We start from the raw sequence: 18,860 nt of genomic DNA on the forward strand, positions 1-18,860 counted from the left end.
TCTCCTAGGGTGCTCCTGGTTGTCTCCAGCATGGAGCTTTCTCTTGCTGTTCCTTACACTGTGCACCAGGGAAGTCCTTACGTGGCAATGATCTCAGAGAGTTGTTAAAATGCAAATTCTAGGGCAGAGCATGATAGCTCATGTTTCTAATCCCAGTGCTTTGAGAGGCTGAGGTAGGAGGATCACCTGAGGCCAGGAGTTCAAGACCAGCCTGGGCAACATAGCAAGACCCTGGCTTTACAAAAAAGTTTTTAAAAATTAGCCAGCTGAGATGGTACGTGCCTATAGTCCCAGCTGCTCTGGAAGCTGAGGCGGGAGGATCACTTGATCCCAGGGGTTCTAGGCTGCAGTAAGCTACGATCACACCACGGCACTCCAGCCTAGGTGACAGAGTGAGACCCTGTCTCTTAAAAAATAAAAGAAAATGCAAATTATAGGACTCTCAGACCCCTAAACCAGGCTCTCTAAAGCATAATTCAGGAATCTACATTTCAACTTGCTCCAGGGTGATTTTTATGGACAATAAAATGTAAGAATTACTGCCCTAGAAACTGCCAGGATCTCCTCCTAATTTTGGCCTCACACTTGGATTTGGAGGGGTTAAATTTGGTTACCTGTGCAAGATCATTCTTGCTGCAAAAGTGCTGATTTGCACTGGCCACAGGATACAGGGCGGTGCAATCCAGGAATGCCCCAGGTCACACCCCTAACCACCATCCTTGAAATCAGCATTAATTCCAAGCACCAGGATTGTGTTCTCTCCACCTTAGCCAATTAGTGTGAAATTTAATTTATGCTAATCGGCCTGAGCAAGGGGAGCACACAACTAATTTGATGCGTTCATTTTGAGTTTCACAGAACCCAAAGGCTGGAGCCCAAAGGACAAGTAGTATTTTCATACTGGGGGGAATGACACATGCTTTTCACGGAGACAAGTGGCCCCTGACCTTCCCCTGTCCCCACAAATCCCTATCCCTTCCCACACCGTGGGGCACAGCGGCTTTGGAGCAAGGTGAGGAGCAGGCACCGTGCTCAGACCTGTCAGGGGATTGCAAATTGAAAACCAATTTAATGAAGGGGGGAGTCTGGTCTGCAAACCCAGAAGAGTCCTTGCAGATTCCTCAAGAACCAATTAACTAGAAATTATCTTGAAAACCTCTCCAGATCTACCACTTGGCCAAATCAACAGAAATATTCTTTCTATTGAGGGACAATTACTCCAAGGGTCTGCCAGAGAGAAGGGGACAGGAATTAATACATTTGTTGTATATTTTGTATAGAGTGGAACAGAAAAAATACATCCTGTGCACTGGCCTTATTGGCAGCTTGGGAGAGCAGTGAGTAACTGGGATTTCACGGATGTTAAATACTGGACACACATGGGGTCTCTGGGACTGTCACTGTTGCTTGTTATTCACGGATCCACCAAGCACTATGCGAGCACTTGTTGTGTGCCAGGTCCTGTTCTGAAGGACCGCACTGGCCGGTCAGAGAGATAAATAAACCACAAGGGCACACACACACGGGTCTTGGCTTGATCCTGTCCTTAGCTCTTATATTCATAGACTCCCAAGCCCAAAAACCATCTGACCTGCCGAGAGCAGGAAACAGCAACTTTTCGCTTTCTTCCTGTAATTTGCAATTTGCACAGAAAGATCTGTTCATTATAACCCCTTGTGTGAGAAACAGCTCACACTCTTGAAATGCTGAGGATAGGTATGCACTGAGCACTTGGCATATGTCATCTGCTTTAAGCCCTTCAAATATCTTATGAGAAGGGCATTTTTGTTATTCCCTTTTCACAGAACAGGAAACTGAGGAGTTGAGAGAGAGAGGGATTTGCTTAGGATCATAGCTGGTAAGTAGCAGAGGTAGCCCAGCTCGGGCTGCCTGACTCCCAGCACCTGGTTCATAACAACCCTGCTATTTTCTGTCCTACATCTACCATCTGACCCTTTCTTTAACCTCCCTCACCCCTCTGGCATCTGGACGTTAGTAAAGTAATTATCCACCTGGAACAAATCAGACAGCCATAGCCCAGAGAGCTGAGATTAAGTACCCAGTGGGTACAGATCAAAGAGCAAGTAAGATCTGGACCTCAACCACCCTTACTGGGCACTTTGGCCAAAGAGAGCCTGGGTGGATGCCCAGTGGAAGGGGAGCCCCCACTCCCATCCCCTTCAACCTGAGTGATGAAAAGACAAAATGAGGCAGTAGATACAGGACCAGTGCAACTGCAGCACCAGCAGGCTTGTGGGATGTTTGTCAAGGAGATTAAGCCATGGCTTCATTCTCATGGTACTGCCCCAGAGTTGCCTCAGTCAGCAGGGGAAATTCAGAACAAATCTGTAGCTTAGTGGCAGGCTCCCGGGTTCCCCAGAGATGCCTGGTGGGCACCAGTTCCAGCCTTCTGCTGTGCATCCCAGCCGGGTTCACCACTCGCTACTAAGTAATAGTAACATAGAATAACCATAATAATAACCATCGCCACCACAGAGAGTGCTTACCACATGCACAGGTTTACCCACAGAATGCTCACAATGCTGAGAAGTGGGTACTGATGTTGTCTCCAGGTGGCAGATGGGGAAACTGAGGCACCAAGGTACAAACACTCACCCAAGGACACCAGCCAGGTGGTGGCTACTTAACCACGCTGCCAAACTGACTCTTGAGGATTCAATGAATATGGGTCAACTGAATGAATAAGGGCATGACAGCAATTCATACCTGGGAAGGCTCTATAGGCTTCAGGAGAAACGTTATGCCTCTGAGCTGGGCATATGAGGGTGACACACCACCCACTGGCCTTGAGGGTCCCTCTAGAAAGAAGGGACAGTTGTGGCCTTCCGGGGGGTTTAGAAGGGGGTTTCAAGGGCCACTAGGGCCCCCCAAGTGTTTCAGCAGAAAGAGGAAATAATCCTAAGATCACAACACCCACATACCCCTTTTTGAAAATGTCCTTTGGTCCTGCCCTGCCCTTCAGGATGAAGTCCAAACCTCAAAAGTGATTCTCCTGACCCCCTGCAATCCAGTCCGGCTTCAGGCCTCATCTCTAGCCCATAAGCAAACCTCCACCCCCGCCAAACACACCCCCCGCCATACAAGACACTCCAACTACCAGAATTGCACCTGCCAGACCAGGTTCTGCTCTCTGCCTCTGCTCTTGCTGTGCCCTATACCTGGAATGTCCCCTCACCTTGTCACCTGGCCAGCTCCTGCTTATCCTTCAAGCCTTCTCCCCTGTGAAGCCCTCCCTGACCCCACTTCCCACCTGAGTAGACGCTTCTCCTCTATCACAGTCTGTTTGGAGTTGGCCAGCCCTGGGTTCAAATCACAGTTCTGCCATTCACCAGCTGTGTGATGTAGGGCGAATCACTTCAGCTCTTTGGGCTTCCCTTGCCTCATCTATAAGATGGGGATACTAACACCTTCCTCACAGTTTGAGTTAAAGGTAAAATTAGATAATGCAGGTAAATGCTCACAGTGCTGAGAGGACTTATCACAGCAGCTGGCACAGAACATCACTCATTAAATGTAATGTTTCTCATTAAATTCAGTATGACTCCATTCATTCACTGAATTTGCATTGAATGCTTTGTGCTAGACACAGAAGGGTATAAAACTGTCTAAGATGTGTCATTATCTTCGAGGAATTCACTCTACTGAGGGGGGGAGGGTGAACACTTTTAAAAATACATTTATTGGTAATAGTGGTGATGTGGCTTGCTAGATAGCAGGCAGTGTTATAACTGTTACGAAGTAATGATTACCACTGCCATTTTACTGATGACGAAACAAAGGCTAAGAGACTTGAAGAATTTGCCCACAGTCTTGTAGCAGTAAGGGTATAAAGTCAATCATCTGGAACTCAAGCTGGCTCAACCCTCTGCCCTCCAAACCGGACATACAAGGTCAGGTCACTGTATTCATTCCTTACCTCGTACCCAAATTATTTATCTGCGTTACAAGACAGGTAGAGAAGAGATTATGGACTTGGTGTTGTATGGGCAAACTGAGGCACACAGTCAGAAAGAATACACCAGCTGTTCTTTAGCAGAGAGGCCTTCGTTACTTCCAACAGGACCATCTATGAATATGACCACCATGCCTCTGCCACTGTCCACCAGGAGACCCTCCCCAGCATGTCCCAGCAGTGAAGGCTCAACAGATCCTAATAGCCTAAGACAGATAAGAAACCACGCTGTCTAATTTCCCCCCCGGGAATTAGGGAGCTACCCGTCCAGTGCCTCACAGAAGCATCACGCTGTGGCAGGACTATGGAGCGAGGAGTCAGGAGACCTGGGATGTGGTCTGGGCTCAGTCACCAGTGACCACATGACCCCAACAAGTCACTTTCCTACCCCCTGCTAGAGACAAGCTGGAAGCCACACTGATGACCCATGATCAAACTCCCTCAGCACTTTGCAAACAGACTTTCCGACCTATGTACACCTCCAGTCCCCGTTGGTGGATTGTCGCCACAATGTCTTACCAAAAGCGAAACCTCTCAGGCTAATGAGGCCAGAAATCAGGAGTGCATGGGCCTGTCTTTTGCCATTAATAAGGTCTTGGGGGGAAATCCAGAACCTACTCCAGAGGGGTGGGGGAAAACACCCCACCTCATTAGATATCCCGTGTGCTCCCCAAACCTTACAGGTGCTTCCAACAAGAAGACCAGCGCTGCCTTCTTATGAAAATAAAATTTTAAAAAACCCAGTTTGCACCAAGGCAGATTTTGCATGCTTGAAGCGTATTTATAGCCAGCTTCTTAGCGGCTCCTCGTCTCCTCTTCTTCAAATGAAGCACTTAAATCATTCTGCAATAATGTTGTCTTTTTAATAAGCCTAGTCAAATGGAGTTTTCACTGACGAGACACAACATGTGTTAGCAATGTGGATAGTACTGTTTCTCCCCCTCCAGAGACAAAGGGGTGGCATGCAGAGGCCATGAACCGCAGCACGGGTGTCTTCATAATGCACGGCCCTGGAAGGGTGTCTGCTCCTTGTCTGTTAACAGAAATTCCCTCCCAAGAAAGCCGATGCACGTGGAAGAAGATATCTTCTAGCTGTTCTCTGGCCTAATGTGTCTCAAAGTGTGGTCCCAGGACAGGCACCTTTAGCATTTGAACTTGTTAGAAATACAACCTGCCCAAGGCTATGCCAAGCCTACTGATTCAGAATCTCTAAGGCCGGAGTCTAGCAATCTGTATTCTGAGAAGTCTTACAGGGCATTCTGATACATTTGCAAGTGTGAGAACCACTGCTCTAAAGCAACGTCACCCACCGAATCAGGATCACCTAGGGGCTGGAGGGCTTCCCACCCCCCCATACCAAGAACCTCCTCTTGGATCAGACCCTTAGGAGGTGGACTGGGGAAGATACAGGACTAACAGCTCCCCAGGTGACTAGGATGCTCTTTAAAGTGTAAGTACAGGCCTGGTGTGGTGGCTCACGCCAGTGCTCTGGGAGGCCAAGGCAGGAGGATTGCTTGAGCCCAGGAGTTGGAGACCAGCCTGGGCAAAGAAGTGAGACCCCTGTCTCCACCAAAATGGAAAAAAATAGCCAGGTATGGTGATGCACACCTGTGGTCCTGGCTACATGGGAGGCTGAAGTAGGAGGTCCACTTTAGCCCAGAAGGTTGAGGCTGCAGGGAGCTGTGTTTACTCCACTGCATTCCAGCCTGAGCAACAGAGTGAGATTCTGTCTCAAAAAATAAAAATAAAAATTAATTAATTAACTAATTAAAAAAGAGTAATGACCTCATGAATATAAGGCACGCTGTTTGGGTGGTGGTTGCACTAAAAGCCCAGACTTCATCACTATGCAATACATCTATGTGAAAAAAAAAAAAAAACTGCCATTGTACCCTCTAAAACTATTTAAAATTTTTTTTAACTTAAAAGTGACCAACATAAACCAGTAGTAGCATTGGAAGTTGGGGAAGATGAAGTGGGAAGGGAGAGAAAGATTTGAGGGAGAGAAAGTCATCATAATACTCAGTCATCAAATGTGCTTCCTGGATAAAGCACTGCTTTGACTTCAGTTGATTCATTTTTGATAGAAGTGACATCACAATTTTGGCTTGCAGTTCAGGATGATGGTACCAAAAGTGCTCCTACCCAATCCCTTCTCGATTACTGTGTGAAGATTGCTGAAGTCATCCTTTGCTAAATCCCTTAGTGCCCCTTTTATGAGAATCCATGGAATAAATTTCCCTAACACCTCAATACCCAGAAAAGTTACTTATCTCATGCAACAGGTGTTTCTTTTTCTTTAATCTACATGCAATATGTCTATGAAATATCTTGTTTCCCTCTTAGCTTTGGCTGCTAGGAAGCTCAGTGTCGGATTTTTCAGCCCAACTTTAATGCTTCTATTTGACCATTCTTTATCTATCCTGTGCCAGGGACTGGGATTATTTGATGAACAGGGATGAAAGCAGGGATTATTGATCCCTGTTTTAGGGGTTTCAGTCTAGCTGGGACACAGATACAGGAGGTCACTAGGAAAGAGTCAATTAATCCTGTGAGGGGAAATGACAAGGCTAGTGGTAGCACAGAGTAGAGCCCTAACTCACCCTTAGAGTGTTGAAGAGGGCTTCTCAGAGGAAGTGCCACCTAAAATGAGTGACAAGCGATGAAGAGGTATTAACCAGGTGAAGAGGAGGAAGGGAGGGTTCCAGGCAGAGTGAACAGCACACGTGAAGGCTATGAAATGAAAGGGCATCCAAGGCCAAAGATGGATTTCCATTTTCTACTTCTTCCCCTGGCTTCATACGCTCATCAACTCTTATTTCCCTTTGCTCTGGCTTTCTTCACTTTTAAATTTTATCTTAATTTTTCAAGGCCCCATACATCTTGTTGTAACCATGATACAAGCAAAGAGTTAAAGAGGCTGAGCCGGATATGCTGTAGGTGTTGGCATTTGTTTGCTTGGTTCAGGTTGCAGAAGCCTGAGCCCCCACCCTTCCTTCTCCAAGTGTCCCATAAACTGCAGCTCTGGATGCTAAAGATGTTCATCTCTTCCCTGCACATCTCCCCCAACAACTGATGCATGGCAAATCCGACCTGACAGTTCGTGATTAATGACTACCTCAAATGTCAGCTCAGTGGGAAGGAATTTCCACAGGGAAGTCCCTGATATTCCTAACCTGCCCACAGCTCTCCGATTTTTCACTTCTGCTGTTCTACTCATTGTTGCTGCCGGCGAGAGGTCAGACAGCTTGCTCTCGCAAGACATGAATGAGACATCAGGCACGTGTGTGTCATTTCTTCTCCCCCTTACAGTCTTTTGCACAAGAGGAGCACAGGCTCAAGGTGCATCTCAGCCCAGCCTCTCCTAACTCTCTGTGTGGATGTGGTCCTTCCTGCAAGGAGCAAGGCTTCTGTCTTCTCCCTGGCCGACTCCACGGTTGACACTTTAATGTGGGGAGAAGGGACACAATCTTACAGGGAAGATGAGAAGCAGCAGAAAAGAGATCGCCTCCTCCCAAACTTCATTCCACATCCCCACGTGAGCCATCTCAGGCTCAACTTGGGTTATCAATATGGGAAGAAGAGTATGTTCTATTGGCTTAATCATAAATCCATTTATAGTTACCATTGTCCATCAACCAAGCCAAACAATATTATAAGCAAGTAATAACAACACAAGGTGCTCTCGGGTGTAGAAAGCTTTAAATTTTGTCCTGGACTGACAAATATTATCTCACATTGCCCCAGGACCTTGGCACCTGCCATATCTACTCTTTCTACCAGATGTGCATATAGATTACAGCAAATCATTCGGATCTGGAATCAAACATCCCCTTCCATGGAATTCTTCCTTGACCACTTAGGTAAACAGAGTCCATGCTCAACCTCCATCACTGTCACCTCCTTCTGCTTCATAGCCATAGCACTTCATGATCTGTGACAAGCTTGCTTGTGGTCTGTTGTCTCCCTCTATTGGCCTGGAGACCTTGTGTAAGGTCAGGGACTTTACCTCCTTCCTAGCTCTATCAAGGTGTCCAGTCAAATGTCTAACACATGGGAGATACTCATATGTATTTGTTGAGTGGGTGAAAACGTGGGTTTAATTTGGTCTTTAACAGACTCCTTGGAGGTCCCCAGAGCTTCATGGAGAAACAGAGCTGAGAATAGGATGAAGCATGTAAAACACTTACCTAGGGTGCAACATTTAAGGAGGCACCCAAAAAAACCAAAAAAACTCTCAGAAATCAAGATAAATGATCTTAATGCAATATTTAAAAAATCTCAATTAGTCAAAAAATCCACAATGAAGAAAACATCAACATTTTAAATAAAGATTGGTTCACACTGTATAGGATGCTTACTTGCCTCACCCTAATCGTGGCCTACAAATTTTGCATTTACTTAAAATGTTGATATTTTGTTCATCAGGGATTTTTTTTTTGCATTACTTTACAATTTTAAAATATTATTTATTTTGCTGAGTTTTTTGGTGACCCTTTACATTTTAATCCTTAGATAAGTGCCTCCCTTTCCCCAGTCCTGAAAGTCTACATGGAACAGCAGGTTTTCCTCGAAAAGCTCCTCTTTGGGCCGGGCGCGGTGGCTCAAGCCTGTAATCCCAGCACTTTGGGAGGCCGAGACGGGTGGATCACGATGTCAGGAGATCGAGACCATCTTGGCTAACACGGTGAAACCCCGTCTCTACTAAAAATTACAAAAAACTAGCCGGGCGAGGTGGCGGGTGCCTGTAGTCCCAGCTACTCGGGAGGCTGAGGCAGGAGAATGGCGTGAACCCGGGAGGCGGAGCTTGCAGTGAGCAGAGATCTGGCCACTGCACTCCAGCCTGGGTGACAGAGCAAGACTCCGTCTCAAAAAAAAAAAAAAAAAAGAAAAGAAAAGCTCCTCTTTGGTCTAGCCATGGCTTGCTGACCACATGCAACATAATAGCACATAATATGATTTGGCCGTGTCCTCGCCCAAACCTCATATCAAATTGTAATCCCTAGTGTTGGAGGAGGGGCCTGGTGGGAGGTGACTGGAAAATGGGGACAGATTTCCTCCTTGCTGCTCTAGTGATAGTGAGTGCGTTCTCACAAGATCTGGTTGTTTAAAAGCGTATAGCACCTCCCCCTTCTCACTCTTCCTTCTGCCCCAGCCATGTAGGACGTGCCTGCTTCCCCTTAACAATCTACCATGATTGTAAGTTTCCTGAGGGCTCCCCAGCCATGCTTCCTGTACAGCCTGTGGAACCCTGAGTGAATTAAACCTCTTTTCTTTATAAATTACCCAGTTCAGATATTTCTTTAGAGCAGTGAAAGAATGGACTAACACAGCATATGACTTTGTCTAGAAGTCTGTCTCTAATTTGCAGTGACTTTCTTGGAGCAAGAACTGTCTGGTTCATGTAGTCACCCCCAACCCATGAAATCAACACCCAACTAAAGAAAGCAAGCATAGGGAATGCAGTCACACATTCAACCAACATAACCTTCTCCAGTCACATGACCATATCCCAGGTAACCCCTACTCTGAATTTGGTGTTAGATTCCCATAAATACAATGACACCATAAGTATACAAGGATATACCCCTAATCAATCAAGTATTCTTCTGTAACTGAATCATTTTCCTTTGGCACTATGTTCGCAGGAGCAATCCATGTTGATACACATTTTCTAGTTTAAGGATCAGGAAACTTTTTCTGTAAAGATCCAGAGAGTAAATGTTTTAGCTTTCACAGGCCACATGGCAGGGCTGAGTAGTTTCAGGTTGCAACTGCTCAGCCCTGCCATCGTAGCATGAAAGCAGTCATAGACTACACATAAAGGAATGAGCATGGCTGTGTTCCAATAAAACTTTATTTACAAAATCTGGTGGTGCATTGAATTTGGCCAGTGAGCCACAGTTTTGCCTGTCTCTTCATTCATTTTCACTCTTGGGAGTTCCAGTTTTTACTATCACAAAACATATTAACCTATTCTCATATTAATAAGCTCCCGTTTAAGTGTTTATTTTCCTGTGTTTACATTCCTCCAACACAACAAAGCCTGTTGCTAAGAACTTCTTGTATTTTCACATATTCATGGATAAGTTTCTCTAGCATAAATACCTAGAGGTGGAATTGCCAGCCACGGGGCATGGACAGGTTCAACTTTCATAGATAATGCCAAATTGCTCGAGAGTGATGAGATCAATTTATGATCCCATCAGCGGTAAATAAGAATTCCCACTGCTACACAGCCTTATCAACACTTGGCTACACCACACTCTTTGATTTTTCCAATCTGATGTGTGAAACAGTACCTATTAAGGTGTTAATTTGCACTTCCTAATTGCTAATTAGATTGAGTGTCTTTTCATGAGTGTATTGGCCATTTGAATTCCTGAACACTTGAACTCTTGAAACAAGATTCCCTTACTTGGGAACTGCCCATTCATATTATTGGCCTATACTTGTTGTTTTTCTGTTTTTTGTTTTTTTTGTTTTTTTGGTTTTTTTTTTTGAGACGGAGTCTCCCTCTGTCGCCCAGGCTGGAGTGCAGTGGCCGGATCTCAGCTCACTGCAAGCTCCGCCTCCCGGGTTCACGCCATTCTCCTGCCTCAGCCTCCCGAGCAGCTGGGACTACAGGTGCCTGCCACCTCGCCTGGCTATTTTTTTGTATTTTTTAGTAAAGACGGGGTTTCACCAGGTTAGCCAGGATGGTCTCGATCTCCTGACCTCGTGATCTGCCCACCTCAGCCTCCCAAAGTGCTGGGATTACAGGCTTGAGCCACCACGCCTGGCCTGTTTTTCTGTTCTTACTGGATTCTTCCAATTGATTTGAGGAAACTCTTTACATATTCTGGACACTCTTTTCCAGTTTGCAAATTCCTACTCCAAGTAAGTAATATATCTTCATTTTATGCTCAGATAAACAAAAGTTCATTATTTGAATATAGTCAAATTTGTCATTTTTTCCCTATGATTTGTGCTTTTGTGACTTACTTAAGAAATTCTCCCCTTTGGAACCAGGTGACATGGGTTTGAATCTCAGTTATACTTGCTGGTTGTGCAGCCTCGAGGAAGATACTTAATATCCCAGGGCCTCAATTCCCTTCACTGTAAAATGGGTTCAATAACAGTATGTGCCTCACAGGTAATTCTGGAGTGCTTGTAAAGCAATTAGCACACTTGCAGGCATATCATTGTTCTCCCCCTTAAACGGATCTCACATACATAAAGAACCCCACAAGGACCCAAGAGGAGGGATGGGGATACCTTGCTTTCTAGCAGATCTGTATTCTGCCGGAGTTCATTCCGCAGCTTCTCTGATTTTTCTAGCTTCCGTCTTAGCGTTGTAAGCTCCTCCTACAAAAACAAACACGTTAACAGAAATCATTCCAGACCAGAGATTAAGTTCCACCTGTGTTAGGAGTGAGCAAAGGGCACAAAGTTTCAGTTAGAAGGAATAAACCTTAGCAATCTATTGCACAGAATGGTGACTATAATAAATAATGATGCGGCCGGGCGCGGTGGCTCAAGCCTGTAATCCCAGCACTTTGGGAGGCCGAGACGGGCGGATCACGAGGTCAGGAGATCGAGACCATCCTGGCTAACACGGTGAAACCCCGTCTCTACTAAAAAATACAAAAAAAAAAAAAACTAGCCGGGCGAGGTGGCAGGCGCCTGTAGTCCCAGCTACTCGGGAGGCTGAGGCAGGAGAATGGCGGGAACCCGGGAGGCGGAGCTTGCAGTGAGCTGAGACCCGGCCACAGCACTCCAGCCTGGGTGACAGAGCAAGACTCTGTCTCAAAAAATAAATAAATAAATAAATAAATAAATAATGATGCACTGTATATTTCCAAACTGCTTGCAAAAAGTAGGTTTTGGCTGGGCGCGGTGGCTCACACCTGTAATCCCAGCACTTTGGGAGGCTGAGGCGAGTGGATCACCTGAGGTCGGGAGTTCGAGACCAGCCTGACCAACATGGAGAAACCCTGTCCCTACCAAAAATATAAAATTAGCCAGGTGTGTTGATGCATGCCTGAGATCCCAGCTACTCAGGAGGCTGAGGCAGGAGAATCACTTGAACCCGGGAGGCAGAGGTTACGATGAGCCAAGATACCACCATCGCACTCCAGCCTGGGCGACAAGAATGAGATTCTGTCTCAAAAAAAAAGGTAGGTTTTAAGTGCTTTCACCACAAAAAAATGATAAATGAAGTGATGGATTTGTTAATTAGCTTTGCTTAATCATTTTGTATTGTAAACATATATCAAAACATCACATTATACCCCATAAATATGTACGATTACTCTTTGTAAATTAAAGATGAAAAAAAATTTTCTAAAGAGTGGTTGGGGAATGGAGTGAGTAATTCAGCCAGCATCCATGAAGATACCCAGGTGCTAGGTTCCAACAAGAGACTTTTTGTTTTACCACTTCCAAATTTCAGTGTCTCTGTTCATGCAAGTCTGGTCCAGCCCAGCCCTGCCTAGGGGCTGAACACAAATAATCAGAATGAGTCCCTTGCTTTGCCTGAGGCTGGGTATGCCCAAGTGTGGACACTGTGCTCACTTCATTCTCCAGGGATTGCCTTTCTGCCAGTGGCTCAGCACTGTGCCTATGACAGCACCATTCAGAAGCTGCTTCACTGCCCACCCACAGCAGGCGGGTGGAATGAACTATGGAGCAGACACACAAAGGAAGGCTATGCAGCCATAAAGAGAGAACAAGGAAGAGCTCCACAAGAATGGAAACGGCAAGATTTTCAGAATACCTTTCAAGTAAAAAATAAAAGTCGAAGAAGAATATAGTACTTTTTTTTTTTTTTTTTTTTTTGTAGACTCACTCTGTCGCCCAGGCTAGAGTGCAGTGGCGCGATCTCAGCTCACTGCAAGCTCTGCCTCCCAGGTTCACGCCATTCTCCTGCCTCAGCCTCCCGAGTAGGTGGGACTACAGGCAACCGCCACCATGCCCGGCTAATTTTTTGTATTTTTAGTAGAGACGGGGTTTCACCGTGTTTGCCAGGATGGTCTCAACCTCCTGACCTCATGATCTGCCCATCTCGGCCTCCCAAAGTGATGGGATTACAGGCGTGAGCCACCGCGCCCAGCCAGTATTCTACTTTTTATGTAAGAAATATAAGAACTAAATGTGTGCGTGTATTTACTAATTTTTGCAAAATAATAACAACGAAAAGCATGAACCAGAAACCAATTGAAACAGTTATAAAAGATAGGTGGTGACAGGAAAGAATGATAGAAAAAGAGTGTTGTCTGAGAGGTAAAAAAAATAATAGTAATAAATAAATAAATAAAAGACTCAAAGACTGCCCAGTGAGCTTCTCTGGGTTAAGTAGTGAGTGTTCACGAACCCCTCTGTGTTGATGGAGGCAGAGGAAGATCTGGAAGGGGCATCAAGGCTGTTAGGCCGAGCATTCTAAGATCAAGAATGTTCAGGAATAGGGGCACAGGGTCCTGGATGCAAGCAGGAGGAGGGGGATGTGGGGAGCAGCCACTCAGCACCCTTTCTGCCACATTGACTGACCTCCTTGGCTCGGAGCTGCTCATTTCCAATGGTGGCACTAAGTAGGGGCCGGAGGGAACCAAGGAGCTGCCACCATGGCCAGTCCTTGACTGCGAGGAACACAGCCACATTCTTCTGGATGCACTGCGCAGCCAGTCGGCGAATCTGCAGGGAAGGAGAACACAGACTGGAGGGTCCTTTCCAATCCAGGTGAGGATAAAGGAAGGAGAGGAGGCAGAGGGTAGCAAAGGGGCTGGAGGAAGTGGGGTTATTTCCTGGTGGAAGGGACTGGATACCTTAAAACACACACACACACACACACACACACACACACACACACACAGGCTTCCTTTCTTGTAGTCCTTTTGATAAGTCAGGCTCTCTGCATCAACCATGATGCCATAGTTTAGTCTTGCATGGTCAAATAATACTAGCAGAAAGAGTAAAAGAAACTATACAATAGGTTACATCTTACATGGGGATTAGGTTTAAAGGTCATCATGCAAAACAAAAACTATCACTGAAAAATCTCTAAAACTGCCCACAAATAACAATGTCCAAGATTATGTTATTAGCTTATATTGAAGGGAGATCATTTTTGCAGTGTATTTAAACAGTAATTCCATGCTTCTCAAACTTGAATGTGCATCAGAATCCCCCAGAGGGCTTGTTAAACCCCAGAAGGCTAGACACCACCCGCAAAGGTGCTGATTCAGCCACTCTGGGATGGAGCCTGGAAATGTGCCTTTCTTACAAATCCCCAGGTGATGCTGATGCTGCTGGCCTGGGGCCGCAGTTTGAGAAGCACAGATCCACTTCATTCTTACCACTGCGGGGAACCAAAGCAGCACTGACTGGCAGAGAGGCCAAAAGATGCTTTTCCCTCATCACCATCACAGCAGCTGATTCTTGTGCAGCAGACATTGAGCTTCCTAAGTGCTAGGAACTGCCCTGAGCATCTCACACACCTCAATTCGGTCCTCAGTCTAGTCCTGGGAAGATCATGTTATTTTATGTATTTACAGATGGGGAAAGTGAGATTCAGAGAGGTAAAGTCACATGCCCAGTGCCACCCAGCTTCTCAGTGCCAGAGCAGGTTTGAACCCTTGCAGTCTGGCTGCAGAGCCCAGGCTCTGAAACTCTATTCTACATCATTCCAAGGTGTGAGCTACTTGAGTACAGAAGGCCAGTGGGATTGCCTATAATATTTTCATTATTCATGGTCTCATCTTTTTTCTGTTTCTGCCAAGTACTATACTTGAGTTTACAAGTTTGCATAAACTGGAGGCACATACAACAAGACTCCATTCTAGTGGTAGTAGTAATTAAGAATAACAATCCAAAGGTAACAGCAGTTAGAGTTTATTGAGCAATTACTATGTGCCATGTACCGTACTAAGTGCACATCATTTCATCTCACCTTCACCCAGCTACTAAGAGGTAGAGGTGGAATTCGAACATATATATTATTTGTTACCAAAGCCATGTGGTTTTCTCTCTATTGTGCAGCTACAGAGAGGAAATTCAGTCTACAGGGATCTCTGAAGATGGTGACCCTAAATGGGTCAGTGCTTCAAGTTCGACTTGGCCTTTGGTCCCCAAAACCTCAGTGGCTGGGCCCTGGTCATGCCCCGTCTGCTGACCTGTGAAAGTGACTTCCTCCGGAAACAAGACAGGTTGAAAGCATGAACCGGCCCAGGAGGGCTTGGACAACCTCATGGCTACCTAGTGCAAGGCTGACCTCATGGATAATTTGAAGTCAATGTCCCAGAAACAGTCATAACATCCTGCAAAGCCTCACTTAAAGTCTCACTGCTCAGGTTGGATCCTTGGACCAGGTGCACCGGCATCATCCTGAGGGACAGGCAGACCCTATGCCCGCTCCAGACCTGTTGGATCAGACTCCGCATGTAAACAGCATGCAGTACCTTCAACTTCTTGAATTCCTGGCGAGACAGAAAGCCCTTGCAAGCCGCCTGGAAGAGAACGATGCTCTGAGATACCAGCTTCTCTCGTTGCCTCTCAAGTCTGGAGATCACACCTGCCTTGAGAAAAACCTGGGGAGAGGGAAGGTTTCAGGTGAGTCCTCTGCTGAAGAAGGTTGTCTACAATGGGAAGTGCTTGCAACTCAGACCCCACTTCTCTTGCACGCACCTGCAATATTTGTTGGCAGTTGCCCTTTAATTGGGAGGTGGGGGAGTCTAAATTATCAAAGCATTTTGTCTGCTGATGGCTCCTCTCTCCCTTCCCCTAGGCCCTGGATACTCAGTGTGGGCCACACACCAGCACCATTGGAAATGCAGAATCTCGTACTCCATTCCAGACCTGCTAAATCAGAACCTGCATTTTAACACGATCCCCCGGGAATTCCTGTTCCCATTCCTCTGAGAAGCACTGCTAGGATGGACTTGTCTAAACTGTTCTGTACACGGTCACCACCTGGAAAGTGTAGTACATGCAGAGTCCCACACCCCAGGAAAGGCTGGGTGGTGGGTTTAAGGCCAGGCCTGGGAATGTGAATATTTCGATTAAGCACCCCCAGCAATCTGAGTGAAGCAGTGGCTTAGAAACAACTCACTCCAGCCGGGCTCGGCGGCTCACGCCTGTAATCCCAGCACTTTGGGAGGCCAAGGCGGGCGGATCACCTGAGGTCGGGAGTTCGAGACCAGCCTGACCAACATGATGAAACTCCGTCTCTATTAAAAATACAAAATTAGCCAGGCGTGGTGGTGGGTGCCTGTAATCCCAGCTACTCTGGGGGCTGAGGCAAGAGAATCACTTGAACTCGGGAGGCAGAGGTTGTGGTGAGCCGAGATAGTGCCATTGCACTCCAGCCTGGGCAAAAAGAGCAAAATTCCGTCTCAAAAAAAAAAAAAAGAAAAGAAAGGAAAGAAAAAAAAGAAACATCTCAGTCCAGCCTTGTAAGGAGGGGCAGAGACAGTGGGGGGAGGGATGACAGTCCTCTTGGTCAGGAGAGGATGGGGTTGGGCTGGTGCCACCCACGGAGGTGCTGAGGGATCTAGCAGGAAACAGCTCTTGGTACACGATTTCCAGGCCGTAGCTCATCAATAATGGATGATGGCCTCTGCAGCACTCTGATCAATGCCTCCTTGGCACCCCACAGAGCCACCTTCTAGTAGACTGCAGGGAACAGGAATGAGGGAAGCTGGGACCCCAGGACTGACTGTCAGCAAAAGATCAAGGCAGAGAGTCCTGGAGGTTTGAATTAAATGCTTTTCTATGAGAACCTGAAGCTTCTGGGCCAGGCCTGCTCCTGCCGATGCGTAAGGGTAGTTCTGGTTTGCTGTGGTCACTTTCTCATCTTCCGAGAGGCAGAGGAAAAATGCTCTTATGGTGGGATTTGAGTCAGTGACAGGGAAAGGAGTCATTTTTCTGATGCCCTTATGCTGCTTATTTCTAAAAAGAGTCCCATGTGTTTCTTTGTCATATGTGGTTTATAATCACAAAGGGGGTTATCTGGAGACACTGGATAACTCTATATTAATTGATGACATTATCATTTAATGGATAACATTTAGGGGGCACTTACTGTGTTTTGGAACTGGACTCAACAACTACTTGACATGCAGGTAAAACGCTTTACATGCCTAATCCTATATGGTAGTTATTATGATTCTCACATTTTATGGAGGAAAAAACTAAGGCTTAAAAAAAAAAAGGTATTTGCCCACGATCCTTTACAAGCAAGTGGCAACCCCAGGATTTATTTTCCTCTATCTGACTTCAGACAAGACTACAATGATCACTGAATAGGGTGAACATTTGCATGGCATCTACATTTTCTAAAGTGCTTTCTCCTAGGTCTCTTTTTAATACTCAAACAGCTCTATGAGGAATCTACTGGCTTAGGCAGGTTATGAAATTGACTCAAGGTTACACAATCAGGTGCCAACAAGGCTGAGACCTGAGCCCAGAACTTCAGGTTTATTTCCTGCACCCATTCTCAATGTCTGTCAACATGAGGCTGCCTTTTCTCATTCGTTACGATACAAGCACTTGAAGTGCGAGGTTCAATTGCAATTTGATTCCAGGTGGAACAAAGGGTCTCGATCGATTCTCCATTACCCTAAACCTATTTTTCGTAATGGAGACCACTCATCTCCGACCATCCTGCACTATGCCTTTTCTCAATGGGAAAATAAAAATCAGCACACCCAGTCGGTACTAACTCTGTTTCCTAACCCTCCATGGCTTTGCAGAACACTTCCTATCAGACAGGGCCACCAAGGCCATTACTCTCACTGAAATAAAGACATGATTGGCTCATTACCTATCAGATTGCTTCAATAATGACTGTATTAATTTCACAAGCTAGTGAGTCCCAAAAGCTGCTATAAAAAAAAAAAAATCAATGATCAAAGTGATGACAGCTCCAGTTCGTATATTACAATAGATGGCAGGTGCTGCCAAAACCACTATTGATTATGAAGCTTTCATTAAAAAGATAATTGGAAATAACCATACACAGAATGGGAATAAGCCTGTGCAGAATCTTATCTCAATTTCTCCCCTTTTTTTTCTTTTTTTTTTTTTTTGGCCACTTAAAGAGCATACTGCCGACCAGAAGGCCGACTGCATGTAGAATCACACCTTTTCCACAAATGCCATGGCCCTCGGCACAAGCCTTGATAAGGCACCAGAGGCTGAAAAATCACGAAGAAAAATCTAAATTATTTGCTTTTCATGGGTTCAGCAGCTTATCGGAGGCAAACAGCGTGTAACATCCCCAAAGCCCCACCTTTAAGGAATCCACAGGGGACACAACTCTGTAAACTGTTTTTCCTCTAAAAATGCGGAAGGCCCAGGTTTTTAAAAAATCTGATATGGCAACAGCTTCCATATCTGGTACTGCCGAGGAATTAGCTCCTCTCCTCTTAGTCACGTTACAGATTAGAGGAGTTTAATTCTTTAAACATTAAAATGCTATCCTGTTTGATAAGCCTCTTGCCCCACTGACAAATGTATTCAGCAAGCAGTGGCAGACACCACCTGTTAAATGACACTTTATGGATCCCCACAGTCATCTTGGGAGGTAGGAAGTAATGGCCTCATTTTACAGATGAGATAACTGAGGCTCAGGGAAGTTAAACCAGTCACTCAAGATTCACGCAGTTAGGAAGCGGTGGTGCCCGGGTGTGGACTGGGTCAGCCGATTCTCTTGTGCCCTGAGTTTCATAGCCTTCTCCATTATTACGTGCCAATCCTGCAATGCATAAGATGCTGCATCTGCCCCTAACGCTCTCAGTCTATCCCCCAGCCTGGCCTCCAAAAGGACACATTGACCTTGATTTGCTCTTGACAGTTTCTCAGTCAATACCAAGTATTATTCAATAATAATCATGTTTTATTATCTGAATGT

The 18,860-nt window shown here is 45.8% G+C and overlaps 1 protein-coding gene across 1 annotated transcript in view; it reads right to left on the reverse strand.

Annotated features, from left to right (window-relative positions):
• The window catches only part of MYO18B (myosin XVIIIB), a 287,077-nt gene that overhangs the window by 153,585 nt on the left and 114,632 nt on the right, over window positions 1–18,860 (reverse strand). Inside the window, exons 22-24 of the mRNA XM_025399134.1 lie at window positions 15,409–15,537; window positions 13,502–13,645; window positions 11,231–11,320 (exon numbers count right to left, since the gene is read on the reverse strand). Coding sequence (XP_025254919.1) covers window positions 11,231–11,320; window positions 13,502–13,645; window positions 15,409–15,537 — 363 coding nt within the window. The remainder of the gene's footprint in view (window positions 1–11,230; window positions 11,321–13,501; window positions 13,646–15,408; window positions 15,538–18,860) is intronic.

This window comes from Theropithecus gelada, chromosome 10 (assembly GCF_003255815.1).
Source record: "Theropithecus gelada isolate Dixy chromosome 10, Tgel_1.0, whole genome shotgun sequence".
NCBI lineage: Eukaryota > Metazoa > Chordata > Mammalia > Primates > Cercopithecidae > Theropithecus > Theropithecus gelada.